The sequence below is a fragment of the Arvicanthis niloticus genome, chromosome 17, assembly GCF_011762505.2.
Source record: "Arvicanthis niloticus isolate mArvNil1 chromosome 17, mArvNil1.pat.X, whole genome shotgun sequence".
NCBI lineage: Eukaryota > Metazoa > Chordata > Mammalia > Rodentia > Muridae > Arvicanthis > Arvicanthis niloticus.
Genome location: NC_047674.1, coordinates 31,788,168 through 31,809,241, shown reverse-complemented (window position 1 = coordinate 31,809,241; position 21,074 = coordinate 31,788,168). Strand labels below are relative to the sequence as shown.

Below are 21,074 nucleotides of genomic sequence, written 5' to 3'. Positions count from 1 at the left end.
CCAGCTACTAAATATACTGGATGTTTACTTCTGACATTTATCGAACATGATCACAGTTTTATTATTAGGCAAGAAAAGTACAAAGACAAAAAAAAATCATTAAATTAATGATAATGGGTCTGGGGATGTAGCTCAATTGTAGAATGTTCTTTAACACACATGAGGCTCTGGATTCAGTCTTTAACGCTGCAATCAATCAACCATCAATTAACCCAACATAACAACCGAGAAAATTCATAAATCAGAAAGAAGAAAGCATCTAAAAAAACTCATTACGATAATAACTTCACTATATATCTATATGATCCTTTTTAGATGCTGTGTAAAAATTACTTTTTTTTTTTTTTAAAGATTTATTTATTTTATATGAGTACACTGTAGCTATCCTTAGTCACACCATATTCCATTACAGATGGTTGTGAGCCACCAAGTGGTTACTGGGAATCAAACTCAGACCTCTAGAAGAGCAGTCAGTGCTCTTAACCACTGAACCATCTCTCCAGCCAAATATTAGTTATTCTTAAAAAACAATTTCTTGGGCCAGCAAGATGACTCAGAGAATAGAGGAGCTTTGTCACAGAACCTGGTAACCTGAGTTTGGTCCCTGGCTCACCCACGGTAGAAGGAGAGGACCAATTCCTACAAATGATCCTCTGACTCACCTTCACATGTGCATCACCTTCACATGTGCATCACCTACACATGTGCATCACCTTCACATGTGCATCACCTACACATGTGCATCACCTACGCATGTGCATCACCTTCGCATGTGCATCACCTACGCATGTGCATCACCTACGCATGTGCATCGCCTTCGCATGTGCATCGCCTTCGCATGTGCATCACCTTCACATGTGCATCACTTACGCATGTGCATCACCTCCGCATGTGCATCACCTCCACATGTGCATCACCTTCACATGTGCATCACCTTCACATGTGCATCACCTACGCATGTGCATCACCTACGCATGTGCATCACCTTCGCATGTGCATCACCTTCGCATGTGCATCACCTTCGCATGTGCATCACCTACGCATGTGCATCACCTTCGCATGTGCATCACCTTCGCATGTGCATCACCTTCGCATGTGCATCACCTACGCATGTGCATCACCTTCGCATGTGCATCACCTACGCATGTGCATCACCTACGCATGTGCATCGCCTTCGCATGTGCATCGCCTTCGCATGTGCATCACCTTCACATGTGCATCACTTACGCATGTGCATCACCTCCGCATGTGCATCACCTCCACATGTGCATCACCTTCACATGTGCATCACCTTCACATGTGCATCACCTACGCATGTGCATCACCTACACATGTGCATCACCTTCACATGTGCATCACCTTCACATGTGCATCACCTACACATGTGCATCACCTTCACATGGCCCTATCACCATCATATGCACAAAAGAAATAAATCAAATGCAGCTTCCCTCACTATTTCAACATAAATGTTTTTACATGTTCCTGAATAAGAAACATCTTATGTTCACCAAGTAAATCTGTTACATACTGAAATTATCTTTTACTGCTAGATATTCAGATGGTTTTTGACCTTTAAACAGTTTGTGCATCCAGCCTTCTCCATACACAGGTCTCTTTAAAGTCTCAGAAGAGCTAGGCATGAGAATAGAGTATTGTTGGGGCTGGCATGTACTGTCAATTCAATTTCCTCAGAACCTAACACAATTTACAGATGAGAAAGGGATACAGAATTCTGCCTTATTGCTGAGAGGATCCGTTTATATATGTATATTTCGACTTTTTATTCATTTTAATTCTATTAGTACTATGGGGCATTTATAAGCCACAGTGTGCATGCACCACGGTGTATGTGTGCAGATGTTTTGGATTACTTGATGGAGTCAATTCTCTCCTCCATCTTCCCATGGGATCAAATCTAAGTCACCAGGCTTACATGCCAAGCACTTAAATCTGCCAAGTCAACCTGCTTGTTTGTTTCCTTTTTATTTTACTTATTTTTGATTTCTTGAGACAGCCTTGCTGTGCAGCCAATACTTCTGAAGGGCAGGATGTTCCACCTGCTCTTAACAAGAGAGGACCAGCATCTGTTTACTCCCATAAAGCTTTCTGGTACAGTGCCTTTCTCTGAATCAGGGTGACTCAGGTGACCTAAGAGGAGCAGGATCTTCTATCAAACTATGACAAGAAATCAGCAAAAACGTTACTGATTAGCAGAAGGAGCTATACCCAAGTGAGGTTTGTCATTGGTGGAACTGAGCCATGAGCACGAGCATGCCAGAGCCCACTGCTGGACTTGAGAGCATACTCTGCACCTTCTGAGGTGAGTGTGGAAGAGACCTCTCTCGCTCACCCCCACTAATGTTGCAGCAGTGCACCCTAACAAACAAAAAGGCAAAGTGAAGAAGAGTAGTGATTCTCAAAGCCTTAAAACGTCACCTCCTTGTCCAAAGTCATGCACTGCTTTGTATGATCTGTTGAAAATTTTACAGAGCAAGAATACAGCCAGCAAAGCATACAGCTAAAGACTACCTGCTCTCCAGGAAGATGCACATGGGTGCACAGGTATACACATAGCAAAACGCCCATACTCAAAATTTAAATTAAAATTTTTGAAAAAAAAAAAATCAACCTATATTATATAGCAAGGGGCAAAAGACTCAAGGAAGTATGTCACAGAGGACGGCACTTGATGTACCCGTGAGAGAAAACTCTAGAGTGTCGCATATGGGACAGATCATACATTCTTCTGGATGAACAAAGCAAAAGTCCAAGAACACTGCTCTCCCAAATTACGTTCTGGGGAATCACTGAGGAATCTTGCTAAGAGGCAGATACTGATGCTATAGGTCTGCTATAGGAACAGAGACAATGAAGCAGTTTCCCAGACAACAGCCTAATGCTGGCTGGTCTAAGGTTCACACTAAGGACTCAGAGAACTGATGTGATGATACAGTCATTTTTCTTTTTTAAAGGTTTATTTTTACTTATTATATGTAAGTACACTGTAGCTGTCTTCAGACACCCCATAAGAAGACATCAGACCTCATTACAGATGGTTGTGAGCTACCATGTGGTTACTGGGATTTGAACTCAGGACCTCTGGAAGAACAGTCAGTACTCTTTAACCACTGAGCCATCTCACGAGCCCCTGGTGCAGTTATTTTTATTTGAAGCAAAAATAGTAACTATTTTTATGTAATAATTAAATGGGATTTTGTGAGGAGCGGGTGCATTCGAGCACCACTTCTTGGCGCAAAATTGTAAGGAGCAGGTGCGCTCGAGCTCCACTTCTTGGCGGTTTGCGCACCGCGCTTTTCCATAACTGAGCTACAACCGCAGAACTATTGCGCGCAGACTCGCTGCCACGCAGGAGCGGGCTGTTTGAGGTGCACCAGTGAGGCATGCCCACGTGGCAGGTGCTGATTGGGACAGGCAGGGGTTTAAAAAGGATGGCCCTTAAGGGGCTGGAACAGAAAGGCATCCAGAGAGAGGAGAGGACAGAAGGCCATCCAGAGAGAGGAGAGGACAGAAGAGCTTCTAGAAAGAGAGGACAGAAGGGCTTCCAGAGAGAGAGAGAGAGAGAGAGAGAGAGAGAGAGAGAGAGAGAGAGAGAGAGAGAGAGAGAGGAGAGAAGGGCTTCCAGAGAGAGAGAGAGAGAGGAGAGAGGGGATTTGAGAAAGAGAGAATGGTTAAGGATCCTGAATAAACTGCGTTGATAAGAACTCCGAGTTGCGTCGTTCCTGTCTGCTGGTCGGATAGAGAAGCGACAGGATTTATTTGATTAAAGCAAGTTTCAGGCATATTGAAAACCTGGAAACAAAAAGATCCATATGATAGGCTAAATGGATAAAACCTTTTTAAAAAACAGCAATGAGAAATCCTTGTATCAAATCCTTGGCTACCAGATACTCTATTGTATCATAACAGAATTTGTAATTAGGGGAATTTTAATTATGCACAATTCACAAACTCATAGAGAAAGGATGCTCTAGAGAGGACTCAGTCTTCACTGAGGACCCCTACTATCTTGGCTACGAAGGCAGAAAGGACAGCAGGTCAATCACTGTCTCCTGGACTACTAACTAGATAATGAGTTACTTCTTAAAGAGCATAATTTTGAAAAGAGAAGACCAGCATGTGAATAGCACGGTGTTCGTGGCAAACTACACCATCCTGGTGTAGATTACCCTGGGCAACAGAGGCCTCAGCCCACTGGTGACTAAGAAATCAGAAGGCTGAAGATGTAGCACAGTGACTGTTTATAATGCACAGGCTCTAGACTAGAAAGCAGGGTAGGGGTAGAGGAGGAAAGAAAGAGACAGCAAGATATTAATAAACAAGGAGATACAGGCTTGGAGAGATGGCTCCACAGTTAAGAGCACATGCTGCTTTTGCAGAGGACCTGAGTTCGGTTCCCAGCCCTATATCAACTATCTCAAAACCAACTCTAATCCCAGTACCAGGGACAACTATCAGCCTGTGGCCTCCACAGGCACTGCACACACATACACATACCTGCATAGACACATAATCGAAAACAATACAAGTAAATATTTTAAACGAGGAGCCAGAACAGATATTTTGTGTTCTCCAGAAAAACAAACTAGTCCAGTATTAAGGAACTAACCCACACTGTGGGGTTCCAAAGACAATCTGCCTGGGCTCTTTAAACAGTACCATAAAAGGTGGGGGGAGAGGGGTGCACAGAAGACTCTTAGATTAAAGGAGATTCAAGACATATGAATAACTGGAATGTATGGTCTGGAACATCAGAGAATCTGAGCAGAGCTTTGTTTTAGCATTACTGGAAGAAGGTCACATATGATCACACAGTAGTGGGGATTAAGTCTCCACATGCTAACACTTTAGAGAGTTTATAACATGTCAGCAATAAATTTTCAAATGCTAGAATAAAAGATATGAGTACATGAGTGTGTACAAATATACAAATAAATAGAAGTAGTGAGCATTATGCACATTGCACACACAAAAAAATACTGAACATGACACACTAGTAATTGGTAAATCTGGGCTACAGACATATAGGTTACAGACAGGAGGCACACCAGTAATGGTGAAGATAGTTACAGACACATGGTTATTCTTTGCAAATCTTGGAACTTCATCCATGTTCAAACTTCAAAACAAAAAACTGGGCAATAAAAAGGCAAAGACATTTTCATATCCTAAATATACTTTTCCTTTGGAAACAATAGGATTTTCTTAAATAATAATAATAATAATAAACAAAAAACAAGTATTTAAGTGATATATTTAAGCAATGCAATTACTCCTGAATATCAGGAAATTATAGCTGGTCTATTTCAATAAATGCTATTTTCATTAAAAGGGCATATATATAATTACTTCAAGTTTATTTAAAAATAACACTCTCACAAAATAGAATTTTATATACAAAACTTCATTTCATTCTCTAACAACATATATAAAAACTTTATCTGGGAAAACAAAGGATGTGAGATGAAGGGAAGCCTCAGAGTTCAACAACGACCATACCTGTGTTTATCTTCAAAGAACTGGTACTCGATCCTCGCCTCTCCTTTGGGTTGCGCCGACAAGAGAGCATCCACCTTCATTACCAGATCGCTGGCCCTAAAGGACGAAGTTATGAAATCTCAGCGTCACTATCTGCACATTTTCTAATTACTGCTGAGCAGCATCAGCCTAAACACAGAATTCCTGCCAACAAGGTGGTTTCAAAGAGGCATGAACTCAGCTCCAAAAGGCAGGATTCTGTGATTAGCTTGATCATCTCTGGAATGTTACTTTTCTCTGTGACTGAAGGACAGGAACAACCTTCTCTACAAGGCTGTTGTAAGCACTGTACTGGCTAACCATGCTGGCACCTGGCTCAGGGCCTGGTTTAAAGAATGATATTGCCTTTAGGACTGCTGCATCAAAATCCATTAATCTATCCAGCTATCCAGCATCTATGTTGGATATGCCTTCAGTATCAGAAGCAGCATTACAGTGTGCAGTTAAAAAACCACCTGTGAGCTGGGGTTGACAGCAACTGTCTAGTATTTGTGAGTGCCTCTCTAATATTCCTGGGTTTGTCCCTAGCAGGGGAAGAAACAAAAACTGTAGTGATGTTTTTATGAAAACATCTCTTGACCCCCAAGACTGAACTTTTTGCAAACTTCACAGCAAAGTTAATAACACCTCTTGAGATCATCTAAGAAGAGGTGCTTAAGCTACTATCCAACTATGCACTCAGCCCTTTTAATTTTAACCTGCCTTTAAGAGAACAATGGAATTGTAATTGCCTTGGATTTCCTATGCAAGCAGCTTTTACAACCTAAGCTAATATATAGCTTTACTCTTCCATGCCCCTGACCCAAAGATAGGTAGGTGGGTAAACAGATACGTGTGTACACGTATGTGTGCATCCCAGTGTGTGTCTGCTGAAACAGCTAACAGATTGGAAACAATCTTATACTACAAGTACCCACCATAACTGTTAGAAGCTATAGAAACCTGTGGCTATAGGTTGATAACACCTGGTTGTAGTTTTCTACCCTGGGTCAGGAAAGTTACTTCTTCTCTTGTTACACTCTGTAAAGAATCTCTCGTTCTTTCCCATGCCATACTTTCTGTGTTGCTTAATAAATACAGAGCAGTCTTTTGTTAGGGAAAGGCAGACAAAGAGACAGATAGAGACCGGACATAGACACACAGACACAGACACAGACACAGACACAGACACAGACACACACACACACACACACACACACACACACACACAGACACACACACACACAGACACACACACTCCCCAGACACACTACAGATGGGCCAGGAACCACAAACTACAGAGATGAAAAATACAGGAAAAGTAGAGAATTCAAACTTAGGCTCACCCTTGGTCAAATTAATCCAAGAAGAAGTGCTTTGCTTGCATCCCTTAGTGCAACATCCATCCATTTTGGTGCCTCTGAGGTTCTTTAATGTGTTAACAGACATAAAACAAAACGAAACAAAACTCCCTGTTTTACCTAACCCCTCTATTTAAAATTTTAATTACATTTATTTGTATGCATGTGCATGGGCTCTCACATGTGTGCAGAGGTCAGAGAACAACTCCACAAGTCCATTCTCTCTTCCCACCATATGGGTCCCAGGAATCAACTGAGGTTGTCAGGTTTGGCAGCAGATACTCATATTCACTGACTATCTCACTGGCCTACCAGGTAAGCCATTCAAAAGCAGCTATGCTAGGCTTCAACTATAGCCAAGGCTGCACATTTCATCGTTAACCATCTGCTCATCCTCCCACTACCAACTATGAATACTTGTGGCACACAGAACAAGCAACTTCCTATACATCACCAAGATCAAAGAGTATACAGCCAAACCTCAGAAACCTACGACCAGAACAGAGGACTAGTCCATCAAATATAGCAGCCCGGGGGATACTGGAAATGAGATGTGTCAGGGAAGTGTTTCACAGGCAGGCAAAGGGGCTCCACTCATGATCCACTGAGGGAAGAGGAAGCCACTATATCTTGTCCTCAGCATTAAGTCAAATAAAAGAAAGTGTCTCAGTCTAGAAGTAGCTCAGTGGTAGAAAACTTTCCTGGTATGTGTGAGGATGTAGGTTCTACCATCCATAGTGCCACCAGCCATGCCCCCAAATCTTCCAATATCACATGGCAAAAGGGTTACTGTGACTGCTACCAAAAACAACACATTACAAAAAGATGCAGTGTGACAACACATGAAAAAGATGAAGGGAAAAAAGAACGTTAATTTCTTTATGTTATCCAAGTACGAATCAAACGGTACTGTGCACAAAGTAAAAGGTAGGGAAAACATTTTCACATCATGGATATGACAAGAAACTGACATCCAGAATATAAGGAATGCCTGCAACTAAACAAGATTTAAAATGATGAAAAGACTAGAATAGACATTTCCCAAAGACACACAGCGGCCGATGCTGTGCATGAGAACAGCCCCTCAGGGGCACCACTGAGCTATAAGGAGATACCACTCCACTCGTGTGAGGATGGACAACTACTGCCTAAAAACAAAACAAGCAAACCCACAAACCAGGAAGTGCTGGTGGGAGGAGAGAGATTGAACCTGGGAACAGTGTTGGTAGGAATGGAGATGGTGCAACTACTGTGGACAACACCATAGCAGGTCCTTAAACATTAAACAATGAATCCTCAAGGACACACCGTGTGACTTCTAACACAGAAAGGACGGAGGGCACATAAGTATGGGCTTTTGTTACATAGCAAATGGATGGAAGTGAAACATATTAAAAGGCAGCAGTTAGTAAAAATACTAAAATAATGAAAATCACAAGCCAGCCACATCCAACGCATAGTCCTCTGCATGAGAAACAACTCTACTCCATACAGACAGACAGAGGAAAGAAGCCCTCGGCACTCATTTCCTCCCTACCACAGGGAAACTGTGAACCAAAGAACCAGCAGGCAGTCTCTACACACGCATCTAGCAGGAAGTGCTCAGCCTTCTGCTTCTGCATGTTTGAACTTTTCCAGATCTGAAGTGAAGAAATACTTCAGAAACCTAAGTGATGTGAGCAATATTAAGTAAAACGGGAAATAAATTCAGTGACTTGGTCATGTAATTGACAATATAAAGCCTCACTTTGCCCAATGAGGAAAAATTAATAAAAACCCTGTGACATGAACTAGCTTCTAATTGGAACACCAGTTTTATCATTTATTATCTAATTCATTACTAAGTATAAAAACTTACACGTCTTCTTCTACACGAAGCTGTTGGATGTGAGACTTTATTTTCTGTCCAGATGTTTTCAGGATGATATTTTCCAGGAGGTGGAAATCATCTTGGTTGAAGAGCTCATTCTCCTCCAGAGGCCCAATGATCTGTGAGGTAAGAAGGAGGAGGGCAGAGCTGCAGGACAGCGGCCACTACTGCTGGGAAGCCTCTGCCAGGCTGGGATCTAACACGGCAAGCCCCTCCCAACTCCTGTCCTGAAGCATATCTTTAGTAAAATGACTATGATGAAAAATAAAGCCTAAAGAAATGCAGTTAGTGTTTACACATTATTCCCTCAGACCCTGGAGCCTGTGCATTTCGTGTTAACTTTCTAAGCCGGCTGACATGAGATGGCAGTGTCATTTGCAACAGTTCTCAGCAAACAGCAGTGAGACCTACTTTATAAGCAGCCATCCTGACTCCTGATCTGAGAGCCCCACACTCACTATCTCCCAGGGTCTAGGCACAAATAAACACCAGGCAGCATCCCATAGGGCTGCATCAGAAGCCACTTTCTTGGAAGGACGGGACAGAACTCTACTGGCACTGAGGGGCCTTAAGAGGCCTTGTCAGCTATCAGGAAGGTGGCTCTAGTCCAGCCCAAGGGAGGCTCAAAGGAGCCTGAGAGCCAGAGACCCGTGAAGGCAGGCTCGCTCGCTTGCTCGCTCACAGCCCAGCAGGTGCTCACCCTTCCGTTGCTGATCACCACTCGCTGTCCCTTCTTCAGCTTCAGAACATCCCTGCAGTACAGGGCATGAGACAAAATGAAATCCATTCTGGAAGACTCAAAGACCTCTTTAAAAAGACTGACATCCATGCCCTAGGAAGTAATCATTTTTAAGGAAAGTCACTGTTATTAAGCAAACCACACGACTGAGTACTAACAACGAGTAAGCTGTAAGTGCTTTTGGGAAAAGTAAGAGCTAAGTTCCTGACTGAGGCAACACCTTAGTTCTACATTTGCTCGTCTCTCCTCCCTCCTCACACACTGCCCATCCCCATTTCCTGTGTTTCTGCTGATTTGTTTACCTGCCAGTCTATACTCAGCAACTTTTTTTTTTGCATTTTTAAATCTTTTAACTTGGGGTAACAGCTATTTCCTCTAACTGAAACTCAATATATTTGTGATTTTAATCAGAAATTTTCAAACTCTAAAACAGTAAAAAAAACAAGTAACATTAAACCAATGAATAAACACGGGCTTCTAGTGTAAACAAGGAACAGCTGCCTTTCTAACTCATATGCATCTTAAATCTGTTTTTTACTTTATAAATATATCAAATATTGTATTTAAAGTTTATACAACATGGCACAAACTTTTAAAATGGGCATCCTGAAACCACACCAAATTTAAAAGCAAAATGTAACAGGACAAAATGATTACTAAGATTCTAACTCAATAACAACAAAAATACCCTAAGACTCAGAAGCTATTAGAAACCCAATTATAAACAGGGTCCATCAGCCCAGGGAAAAATGTGAATGACCAGGCTAGCCTCAGAACCTGCGAGCCTTACCCCAACAGAGAATTCCCCGATGTCCACCCCTGTGGCCAGGGCCTCTGCCGTCTCCTCTTTGGCCATTTTGGTGATGAAGTTCTTAGCAGAGTTAGAGGTCTGTGTTTGGAGAGCTGCCCAGATGGCTCTGAAGACGGGGGTGCTCGACTCACTGACCTCTTGGCTGGGATTATTGATCATACTTATCCTAACATTGTTACTGGTTTTCTACAAAAAAAAGAGGAGATAAGAATTATATGCTATATGGTACGAACTTTAAAGGTAACAATGGCCAGGCATGCTGGGTGTTCACCTTTAAGCTTAGCACTCAGGAGGCAGAGGCAGGCAGATGGCTGAAAGTTCAAGGTCAGCCTGTGCTACACAGCCAGACCAAATTTACATTAGTTACGTTCCATAACAGCCAATATCTCTTCTAAACATCTTCAGTAGTTGTCTGTATTCAAAATAAAATTCAAATGATATGTCCAGTCAGGTCTGCCAAATCCTGTATAAACTGGCCCCAGCCTTCCTTTCCAGCTTCATGCCTATAAATAAATGCAGCAGACCCCAGAGACTAACAAGAGTCAGTCTTTCCTCAGCACATTTAATACTCTGACTGTATTCCATCTTTTCTTCTGGTTCCTGTGCATGTACTTCATTCACATGGCCTTTTCACATGCCAGCAGCAATGCCTGGTAAAGGCCAACTATCTAACAAAGCAGACTTTACAGAGAAGACGATGGAGGACTCATATTCAGAATGTAAGCTGGACAGTGAGATGGCTCAGCCAGTAAAGGCACTGCTTGCTACCAATTGAGACCTGAGTTCAATCCCTATGACCAATAGGGTAGAAGGGAAGTATTTTCCCATAAGATATCTCCTGACCTCCACATATACACCATACCATGTATGTGTAAACAAATGAATGAATGAATGAATGAATGAATGAAAGAAAGCACGCATATATGAGAGAAGAAACAGATCTGGAGCTGGAGAGATGGCTCAGCCTCACATGCGGCCCCTCTTCATGTCACAATACATGACAAGATCCCTGCAGCAGGAACACGCACAGTCATGCAGAAAACTATACATTAAGTATTTCATTATGTTTTCTCTTAAAGGATCTATTTCCCCTCAAGTGAAACTAGGCTCTCCAGGCTTAGACCTCTCTTCTTAGGAGCTGACACCCTCTGAAGACACCATGCTCTTTTTCATCAGCACACAAAGAAATACTAGAAACACTAGAATAACCACACTAGCACAGGGTACACAGGCGCCCCACAATTCCCCTCTCAGAATGAAATCTCAGATACTTGCCTGATGTTTAATGGCATCATATAGTAACTGCCGCCCAGAAGGGCTATCAAAATCTCCAACAATCCAAAAAGTCACTGGCCTAATAAAGGAATCATCTGTAGAAAAACAAGAACAACAAACTCACTAGAAGGAAAAGAAGATAGTCAATGTCACAACATTAAAATTAGGCCAAAGGATATCTGAACAACATGCACAAAGAGAAACATGATAATGACTAGTAGACAGAGTCAGAAAACAAAAAGTAGTGAAATGTCTCTACTAACAGGAAACAGAGGGATCTTCCAAGCAGCTTGGTGAGAAACTAGGAGCATGCATTGATTAACTGTCCTGTGATCTGCAGATAGGTTAGCATATACAATGAAACATGTGGGCAATGCAATGTAGTTTCCAATAGTGTTAATTTACAACTTTCTGAAAGGTTTGCCTTTGTGAAAGGCAAACATTCACATTGTTTATCTACGCTCTACTGTTACCCACAGGTTTCAGAAACAACACAATGAATGTCAATACATTCTGAATAACAATGGTCCTGAAACCACATAAATTAATTATAAAAATGAAGGAAACATTCTGGAATTGTGAGTTACCATAGATTTCCTTGGAGGACATTCCTGGACAAAGGAAAAAAAAAAAAAAAGCAGAAGAAAAGAGAACATCATTTGTATGCATAAGTCAGCTAACAGGACTGCGCTGCTTTCTGCTCTAGCTCCCACCATGTTCAATCGCTGCTCTAGGATCCCTCGGAGACAAATCTTTGAGAAGCACAGTGGACTAATCGTGTAGCTTATATGTCCTCGGGAACCAGATGTGCTGAGGGAAGACCACAGCTGGATAAAATTGGCTGTCTTAATGACAACTGGTGCAGGCTTTCCTATAACTGCTCTGGGAGAGTAATAATGTTAACCCCAGCAGAGGGAATGACCGGCCTACAGATGAGAGCAGTGACTCTAGACAAGGGGAGCTTAACTACATAGCTCTACAGAAAATCACTTTAACAGATCACACAAGGCTTCTAGAATTCAGTTTATAAGTTCTACAATAAAAGTAACCCTAAGATGATACCAAAGAGCCAGGCAAAACCATTTTCATATAACGTTCTCCATTTTGAATCACGAAGGACTTTTACTATCAATTTTTATGATAAGCATAAAATTTAAAGAAAATAGCTGAATTTTTAGAGACATATACAGAATTTTAAATATGTTTTTCTATACTTACATTATATGAGAAAATTAATAAAAGGAATTAATTTCTTTCCCCAAGATAGTTAGATGGAGTTTATTTGTAAATACTAAATAAAGAATAAACATGAAGGACCAAATCAAGACTTCAAAGGTAATCAAGTGAGTTACCTTTTTTTGTCAAATAGTTCATACTGTTGGCAACAGCAGCAGTCTTGCCCCGAGAGTCCAAGGTAGAAAATCTGGCAAAGTCATCCACATAAAAATTATCTGGGGGGGGGGGGGGGGGGGGGGGGGGAGGTTTTGAAACAGACATGTAATTAACAATGGCAGGTTCCAGACAAATCCTAGAGGTTTATTTGTCTTGTTATCCCTCTCAAAGATGCTACCATTTTGACTAAAACTGTAAACTGGAAGGTCTTGCGCCCTGACCATCAAGAGTGCTTGGGGAATAGGAGCTGTAATTTATAGTCTGAAGAGGATTTGAGGCGTGCAGAAAGCCTGGGTCAGGTGCGTGGGAATGGCAGCAGCTGCAGGGAGCAGTGGAAGCCTGTGAAGACTTTTCACTGGTGGGATTCAAATGGCCACTTAATGTTGATGGGACATTCATTGGTCAAGTGAGATATTCAAGCTTTTTTGTTCATTAAATGATCAATGAAATCTGAATCCAAAGACTGTTTCTGAGGAGAAGATGCAGCATCTCTGCTGGAGCACATAGGAGATTCTGAAAGGCTTGTGCCAAAGCTCTAGGATGGATTTAGTTTTCTAGAGGGCATCAGGTCAATGACTGCTTGTCTGTCTTGCTGCATCCTGGTCAGTCTCACTGAAGCTCCTTAAATATATAATCCTTTAAGGCAAAGGGGAGGTCCTTAGGATACAGACCAGCCACCTGTTGCAGAACTGCTCCCAAGGAGTTGGGTTTTTGATTGGCATCATCTTTCCAAAGCTGAGCAAGAAGCTCTGCTTTGTTGTAAGCCTTTAGCTCAAGTAGGTGACTGCATATAAGTGTGTTTGAGTCTGGTGCCTCTGGAGGCCAGAAGAGGGAGCTGGACCCCACACTCAAATCCTCTGCAAAAGCAGCATCTAGTTCTTACCACACCACAAAGCCATCTCTTCAACCCCTGAATTTATGTTTTGTAGAAGGAAATGCTTGTGAGTTTAGAAGCATCGATCATAATTCTGAGCTATCTTAATATTATAATCTAATAAATATAAATGTGAAACACAAAGCCAAAAGCCAAGAGGTGTTACTGAAACGCTCCTTACTGCTTGCTGTAAGATCCAGGTACTCTCGCTTAGCTGTCAAAATCCTGGAGTTGATTCTTGGAACGACATTCGGCTGATTCATGATGTACTCTACCACATCTTGATCATGTGACAGTTCACCCTATATGAAAAGAGAAACAGAAGGAGCAGGAGTGTTAAAGGAGTATCAGCAATGAAAAGTCACTAGAAATAGAAGGTCAATAGCCTTGTAACAGCTGGTTATATGCTAACAGCTAAAGACAGATGGCCATGTGAGCCCAGTAACAGGCATAGTATGGATCCATGCACATAGTGCCTCTAACTCCACTGCCAACCCTGAGATGCCGTAACATTCTCTCAAAGACAGGAGGCTTGAACAAGAGAGCTAAGCCAGCTTTCCCATGGCGGAGGCACACAGCCACTGTGTGGAGTCACTGCTTTTTCCACCTTTACATGGGTCCTGGGAAATCAAACTCAGGTTGCTAGACTGGCCCAGCAAGCTCCTTACCCACTAAACCATCTTCCAGCCCTTGAATTAATTTTCATGAGACAGAAAGTAAGGACCAAATGTTGTTCTGCAGTAAGTTTATATAGTGTTTTTCTAGTACCGCTTGTTTAAAAGATCAGAAATAAATTTTTATTTATTCATTTTTGGTGTTTGTGTAGCCCTGCTGTCCTGGAACCTGCTCTGTAGACCAGGCTGGCTCAGGAATGTGACTATCTCTGCCTTCCAAGTGCCAGATCAGAGGTGAGTGGCCCTACACGCATACATTTTTAAAATAAGTAGATTTGCTCTGAGTGTCGATGTATACATACAAAAAATCTCCCAACTGGGTACAGTACCACACACTGTTAATCCCAGCACTCAGGGGCAGACAGATCTCTGTGAGTTCAAGACAAACCTGGGCTGTGTAGCAAGTTTCGGGCCAACCAGTGTTACTGACATTGTCTGGAAAACAGTTATCAGGGCTGCTGAGATGGCTCAGTGGGTAAGGAGCTGGATAAGCCAAACTGACAACCTGAGTTTGACTCCCCAGAACCCGTGGAAAGGTGGAAAGAGAGACGTGACTCCACACAGTTGTCCTTTCCACACACGTGCTGTGGCATGTACATCTCCAAAACATTAATAATAAATGTAAAAAAATTTAAATTAAATCAAATAGGTTCAAAACTTACCCTAAAGACTCAAAAGCATAAGTTCCCAAGAAAACACTTGGGGAAAATCTTCATATTAGAAGACAGGCAATGATTTAGCAATATTTTCTTGGATAAAACAATGAAAGCAGAAACACAAGGAAAGAATAAACTAAAATTCATCAAAGTGGAAACTTTCATGTATCAAAGGCCATTATGCAGAGAGTAGAGGGCTGGAGACGTAGTCATAGGGTAGCGCGCTCACCTAGCATGCATCAAGCGCTGGCTTCTGTGCCCAGCGCTGTATGAACGGGACATAGTTCACAGCAGGATTATTCAAGATAACCAAGAGATAGAAACCCTGTAAACAACCCCTGAGAGTTGAATAGATAAAAGTGAACACACACACACACACACACACACACACACACACTAACAACTTTCCCCCAACTCAGAAACTTAATTATAGGCCTACAAAATTCTGAGGGACCTTTACTGAAGAGAATGCCTAAATGCAAGTAGGAGTGGTCTTTATGACATTGTAGCTTGCCCTATTATAATCTACCTCTAACTAATAAAACCCTTAATGGACAAACAGATCACCAAAAAAACACTGTAGTGTTCCCAGGGTTCTCTTTATTTAAGTAACATTTCAGTTGCTTTTCCCTGCGATATTTGCAAACACAATTAGGAGAGATTACTACATATCAGACGGGCTAAAATGAAGTTGGTCAAATGATAAACGGCTTGAGAAAGGGAAGTTTCATTTCTGATGCTCCAGAATCTAAAGCATAATATCCACTGGACCACACATGCCCAGGAAAATGCACACTGATGATGCCCTCAACTCTGATGACTACTCTTGATAGTACTTACAAACTATAACTGAAGGCTACCATTGGGTGTGGTGGAGTGAGGAAATTCAACCCCACAGCCAGCTTTAGTTTACGCTAACATAGTAACTCAACTTTGGAGACAGAGCCAGGACTGGAATGTGAGGAAGCATCAGAGCAATCTGGGAGCAGTCAGACCCCTGCACTTCTATCTACAGAAATGTTCAGAAGAGACAACTACTCAGATAGAGTAAGGCAAGCGATGATGATGTCAGTTGAAACCTGATGTGATGCTTGTACATCTGTATATGTTCTCAGAATCACCGACTTATACATTTCAAGAAGCTAACTGAGCTAGTGTGCATGAGGCCCTGAGTTCCATTCCCAGCATGGCAAGTAAATTAATGAATGAATGAAATGAACCCCAAAAAGTGTTGTTTTATGCAGTGTGAATTACCACTCCATAAGTACTAAGCAGTATATATAGAGAAGGAAAGTGTCTTTCCAGTGTCAGAATTCCTTACACAGAACAAAATGTCTCTTGGAAATTCCTATCATTTTTAAAGTGAATACTTATTCCTCAAACCAACAGGATTTGCTATTTCAATGCTTGAGGATATTTTCCATAGAATAAGACCTGAGAATCTGCAAACCAATTACTAGTGGCCTGTAGAAAATAGCACAAATTTTTTTCTTAACTTTGTTTTTTGAGACAGGATCTCACTCTATAACCCTGGCCTCCTGGAACTCTAAAGATCCACCTACCTCCTCCTGAGAACTGAGAGTAATGGAATGTGACGCCTTGCCCAGCATAATACAGAACTTTATTGCCTGCTACAGAAGCTTCAAGTATAAACCATTGGCTTTCAAAGCTGGTATGAAAACATTACTCACCAAGTACACAGCTCTTTGGAAGAAGGTGGTCGTCTCCAAGATCTTGTGCATTGTGATGGTTTCTAGCTCGTCAGGGTCTAACTGTTCCTTTTCAAAGGGCATTCCATTGAACAAGACGACAGGCAGGGGGCCTACTCCAGTCTGCTCATAGTAGCCTCTCGCTTCCTAGAAAACAAAGGAAGAGGGAGAGAGAGAGAGAGAAAGAGAGAGAGAGAGAGAGAGAGAGAGAGAGAGAGACAGGGAGAGAGAGACGGGGGGGGGGGAGAGAGAGAGAGAGAGAGAGCACATTTTTCCCCTCATGACACACATAGAACAAAAACCTATTTTCTTACACACCTGTTTAGATTTAAAAAATAAAACTAGTGGGGTGATCAAGATAACTTAGTAGGTAAAGAACTTTTGGTGTAATCCCACAGACTGAGTTTGATCTCCAGAACCCATGTAACAGCCTCTACGAAGTTGTTGCCTAACCTCCATATGCACACAATAGTAGTAAATAAAAGTAAGCTTTTAAAAAGAACAAAAGAAGGGTCCGAGAGACAACTCAATCACTAATTACGAGCATTGCCAGTCTGCAGAGCCCCTGAGTTCTGTTCCCAGCACACACAACGTGGCTCACCACCTAGAACTGCAGCTCCGGGGAATCAGACCTAACCAGACCCTCTATTAGCTGCAGTGATCTCTCTGGCACACAAATGGAACACATATACCCACAAATATATACACACAATAAATAAATATTTTAAAAAACCACTGCCAAAACACAGCAATGTAACAAAAAGTTATTTAGTTATAAAAGAAGGTTATTTGTATTTTTTTGAGTGGTATGGAAACTTTCCACTTTGTAAGTCAATTCTTAAGAAAGTGGTATCATTAATTATTTTGTATTGATAGAAACCTTAAATCATTTTTGATTTATACTATGTTAACAGCAATTTATTGTTTATTTATTATTGTATGATAGAAAATTAAACTTGATTTGTTTTATTGTGTATTAATAGAAATCTATAGATTTTAATTTGCATATTCATAGAAATTTAAAAACATTTTGTTTGAATTATTGTTTATTAAAAGAAATTTAAAGTCATTTTGTTTAAATTATTGTATATTAATAAAAATTTAATGTTTTTGTTGAAAAAAAAAGGAAGTGGTATCATAGTTAATACCTTACTTGATTAATACTTAAAAGTGAAATTAAACTACTAAGTCCTAAGAAACAAAAAGATTATAGAGTGTGTTTAATATGTTTATCTATATGTGTGGAAGGTCCTCCGTATCTGCAATTGTTGAGAGTACATTCCCCTTTACAATACAGAGCTTACTGACAGCCCAAGGAGGAGAGTGAGGCTGCAGCAAGTTACAATGCTACGAATATAAGAAGTTCCAAAGAATGTGTTACCTTCCGATTCTGATCGTAAGCAGAATCAATCCCCAGAATGCTATTCACTTCAACATATGGATACTTCTTCTCCAAGACACTGACCACGTGCTCAACTTTCACCTTTTCTCCAGTCCTCACCTTGTTATAGATCTAAGGAAAGAGAAACGGGGTAACCAACCACACCTTCAAATCCAAATTTCAAATGTGATGAAACCTCTAAACACATTAGAAACATAAGATCATTTTTCTTAAAAATCAAATGGAAACTTTTTAGCAACACTACCATTTCAATGTTACTCACAAGATGCCTATAATTAGAAACTGAAGACCTTCCTTCCCTTCCCTCTCCTTCCTTTCTTTCTTTCTTTCTTTCTTTCTTTCTTTCTTTCTTTCTTTCTTTCTTTCATGACAGGGTATCACCTTGAAGCCTTAGCTAGCCTGGAACTTGATATGTAGATGAAGCTGGCCTTGAACTCACAGAGATGTCACTCCACCTGACTTCGAAAAAAAAAATTTCTTGAAATGATCCCATCAGTTCATAAACACTTTATATCCTAAGTGTAGAGGATAGCAATGCTTTAAGAAGTAATAGAAGCCAGGGATCTAGGAACATGCCTGAGATAGCCAGCACCTGGGAAGCTGAGGGAGGTAGATCTAGTGTCTTAGGCTAGCCTGAGATATACAGAAAGACCTTAGTATCTCAAAAGAAAAGAAAAAAGCAAGCAGGTGTGGTGCTGCACACCTGACAGGCCTAGTCTGGGGAGGAGAAGGCAGGAGAGTCAAGAGCTCAAGGTTAGCCCTGGCTATATGAGACTGTCTTTAAAAGATAGAAAGAAGGGAAAGAAAGAAAAGAAACCATAGATAGTCTCAAAAGAGAAACACTAGATATTTTTACAAACAAGTAGAGAACATCACATTACCCAAAGGCACTAACTGATGACTTCATATAAGCAAAGGGCAGATATTCTATAGTATCCCAGTCGGGGTCCTAAAGAACTGCATCTAACGACCAGCATTATGGCTTAGCAATAAGGAAATTGTCCAACAAGCCTAACACCCAAGCTTGATTCCCCAGATCCTATGACAGAGGAAAGAACCGATTCAGAAGGTTGTCCTCGACCCCAACACAAGTACTGTAGCCGCCCCTGAATCCCCCACTCCCACATAATAATACATTTTAAAGATAAAAAAAAAAAAAAAAAAAAAAACCACAGCAATCTATTACATTCTCATCAGTGACTCAATAAAGTATAAGGTACCCTGAAACTAAGTATTTGCCATTTGGATAAAAACATACATTTGTGAGAGTCTGGAAGGCATGATAGCCATCCACTTCTTGAACAACATAATTATACGCTCTCAGAACAGCGACACCAGCATCTTGCATTCCATCAACATCTTCAGAATCATTGACCACAAAGATAAAACCAATCCTGCAGAGGGAAAGAAGATAAGGGGTCATTTTAAAGAAGGCAACCAGCTTGAGGTGGGTGGAGCCTCACTGTCCATCACCAACCAAGAAGCACAGCTCACACCCCACTCTAAACAAGGCTGGCAACGGTACACATGCTTTGTTAACAGAACACAAGAGTTGGGTCGCAGAACAGGTTAGGCTCTTCCTCAGGTTAAATCTGTTTCAGAGTCTTGAATAGATTTCTTTACTGACACAACACTGCTATTTTGTAGGTAGAATTCTGTTCTGCTTTTAAGTTGGAGGGTTGGAGAAGTATCTCAACTATTAAGAGTGCTGCCTGCTCTTGCAGAGCACCTCAGATCTATTCCTAGCACCCACAATCAGATGGCTCAGCAGCACCTCTAACTCCAGTTTCAGGGTATGTGATGTCCAACTCCAGCCTCGACAGATAACGCACATAGGTGGCGCACATACAGACAAGGTGGCACATATAAATAGAGGATAAATAAATTCATTTTAAAACCCCAGAAATTGGGGGGAGTTGAGAAAAATTAACTATAACTAAAGCAATACAGGAATGGTGCTACACACCTTTAATTCCAGCACTCAGGAGACAGAAGCCTGTGGATCATTGTGAGTTCAAGGTCAGCCTGGTCTACAAACTTACAAAGCTATTTCACAGAGAAACCTTGTAATAGTTTGAATAGGTTTGGCCCCCACAAACTTACATGTTTGAATGCTTGGCCACAGAAAGTGGCACTATTAGATGTGGCCTTATTAGAGAAGGTGTGGCCTTGTTGGAGAAAATGTGTCACTGTAGGGGCGGGGCTTTGAGGTTTCATATAGGCTCAAGCTCTGCCCAATGAAGAAGACAGTCTCCTGGCTGCTTTCAAATCAAAATGTAGAACTCTCAGCTCCTCCAGCCCCATGTCTGCCTACTGCCATGTTTCCTGCCATGATGATAATGGACTAAACCTCTGAAACTGTAAGGCAGCACAAATTAAATGTTGTCCTTTATAAGAACTGCCTTGGTCATGGTGTCTCTTCATAGCAATAAAACCCAAACTAAGACAAACTCTATCTTGAAAAACCAAAAATAAATACATAAACAAACAAATAATAATAATAAAAAAATGAAAAGCAAAATGAAAAAAATTGTCCTATATCACACAGAGACAGGTTAGTATAAAGACATTCACTGAGCAGTCTGGGAAGAGGCAAATGGATCTCTGTGAGTTCAAGGCCAGTCTGATTGATCTACACATAGTTCCAAAACAAGCAGAGTTACATAGAGAGAACCTATCTTAAAAAACCCAAAGACCCACACAAAACAAAAACAACGAATACCTGCTTTGAGGGGGAAAAAAATTACCAATGAAGGAAAGGAAAAATGGCAGA

General features: G+C 41.2%; 1 protein-coding gene across 4 annotated transcripts in view; it reads right to left on the bottom strand.

Annotated features, from left to right (window-relative positions):
• Nucleotides 1-21,074, bottom strand: part of Uggt1 (UDP-glucose glycoprotein glucosyltransferase 1) — a 106,843-nt gene that overhangs the window by 27,839 nt on the left and 57,930 nt on the right. For 3 of the 4 annotated variants that reach the window (XM_034521238.2, XM_076915082.1, XM_076915083.1), the window contains 11 exons: nucleotides 19,560-19,695; nucleotides 18,281-18,412; nucleotides 16,882-17,046; nucleotides 14,042-14,162; nucleotides 12,947-13,045; nucleotides 12,182-12,205; nucleotides 11,595-11,689; nucleotides 10,299-10,505; nucleotides 9,470-9,601; nucleotides 8,758-8,888; nucleotides 5,521-5,616 (listed from right to left, as the gene is read on the bottom strand). In XM_034521238.2, the coding sequence (XP_034377129.1) occupies nucleotides 5,521-5,616; nucleotides 8,758-8,888; nucleotides 9,470-9,601; nucleotides 10,299-10,505; nucleotides 11,595-11,689; nucleotides 12,182-12,205; nucleotides 12,947-13,045; nucleotides 14,042-14,162; nucleotides 16,882-17,046; nucleotides 18,281-18,412; nucleotides 19,560-19,695 (1,338 nt within the window). The remainder of the gene's footprint in view (nucleotides 1-5,520; nucleotides 5,617-8,757; nucleotides 8,889-9,469; nucleotides 9,602-10,298; nucleotides 10,506-11,594; nucleotides 11,690-12,181; nucleotides 12,206-12,946; nucleotides 13,046-14,041; nucleotides 14,163-16,881; nucleotides 17,047-18,280; nucleotides 18,413-19,559; nucleotides 19,696-21,074) is intronic. The other variant, XM_076915081.1, reaches the window with a different exon arrangement.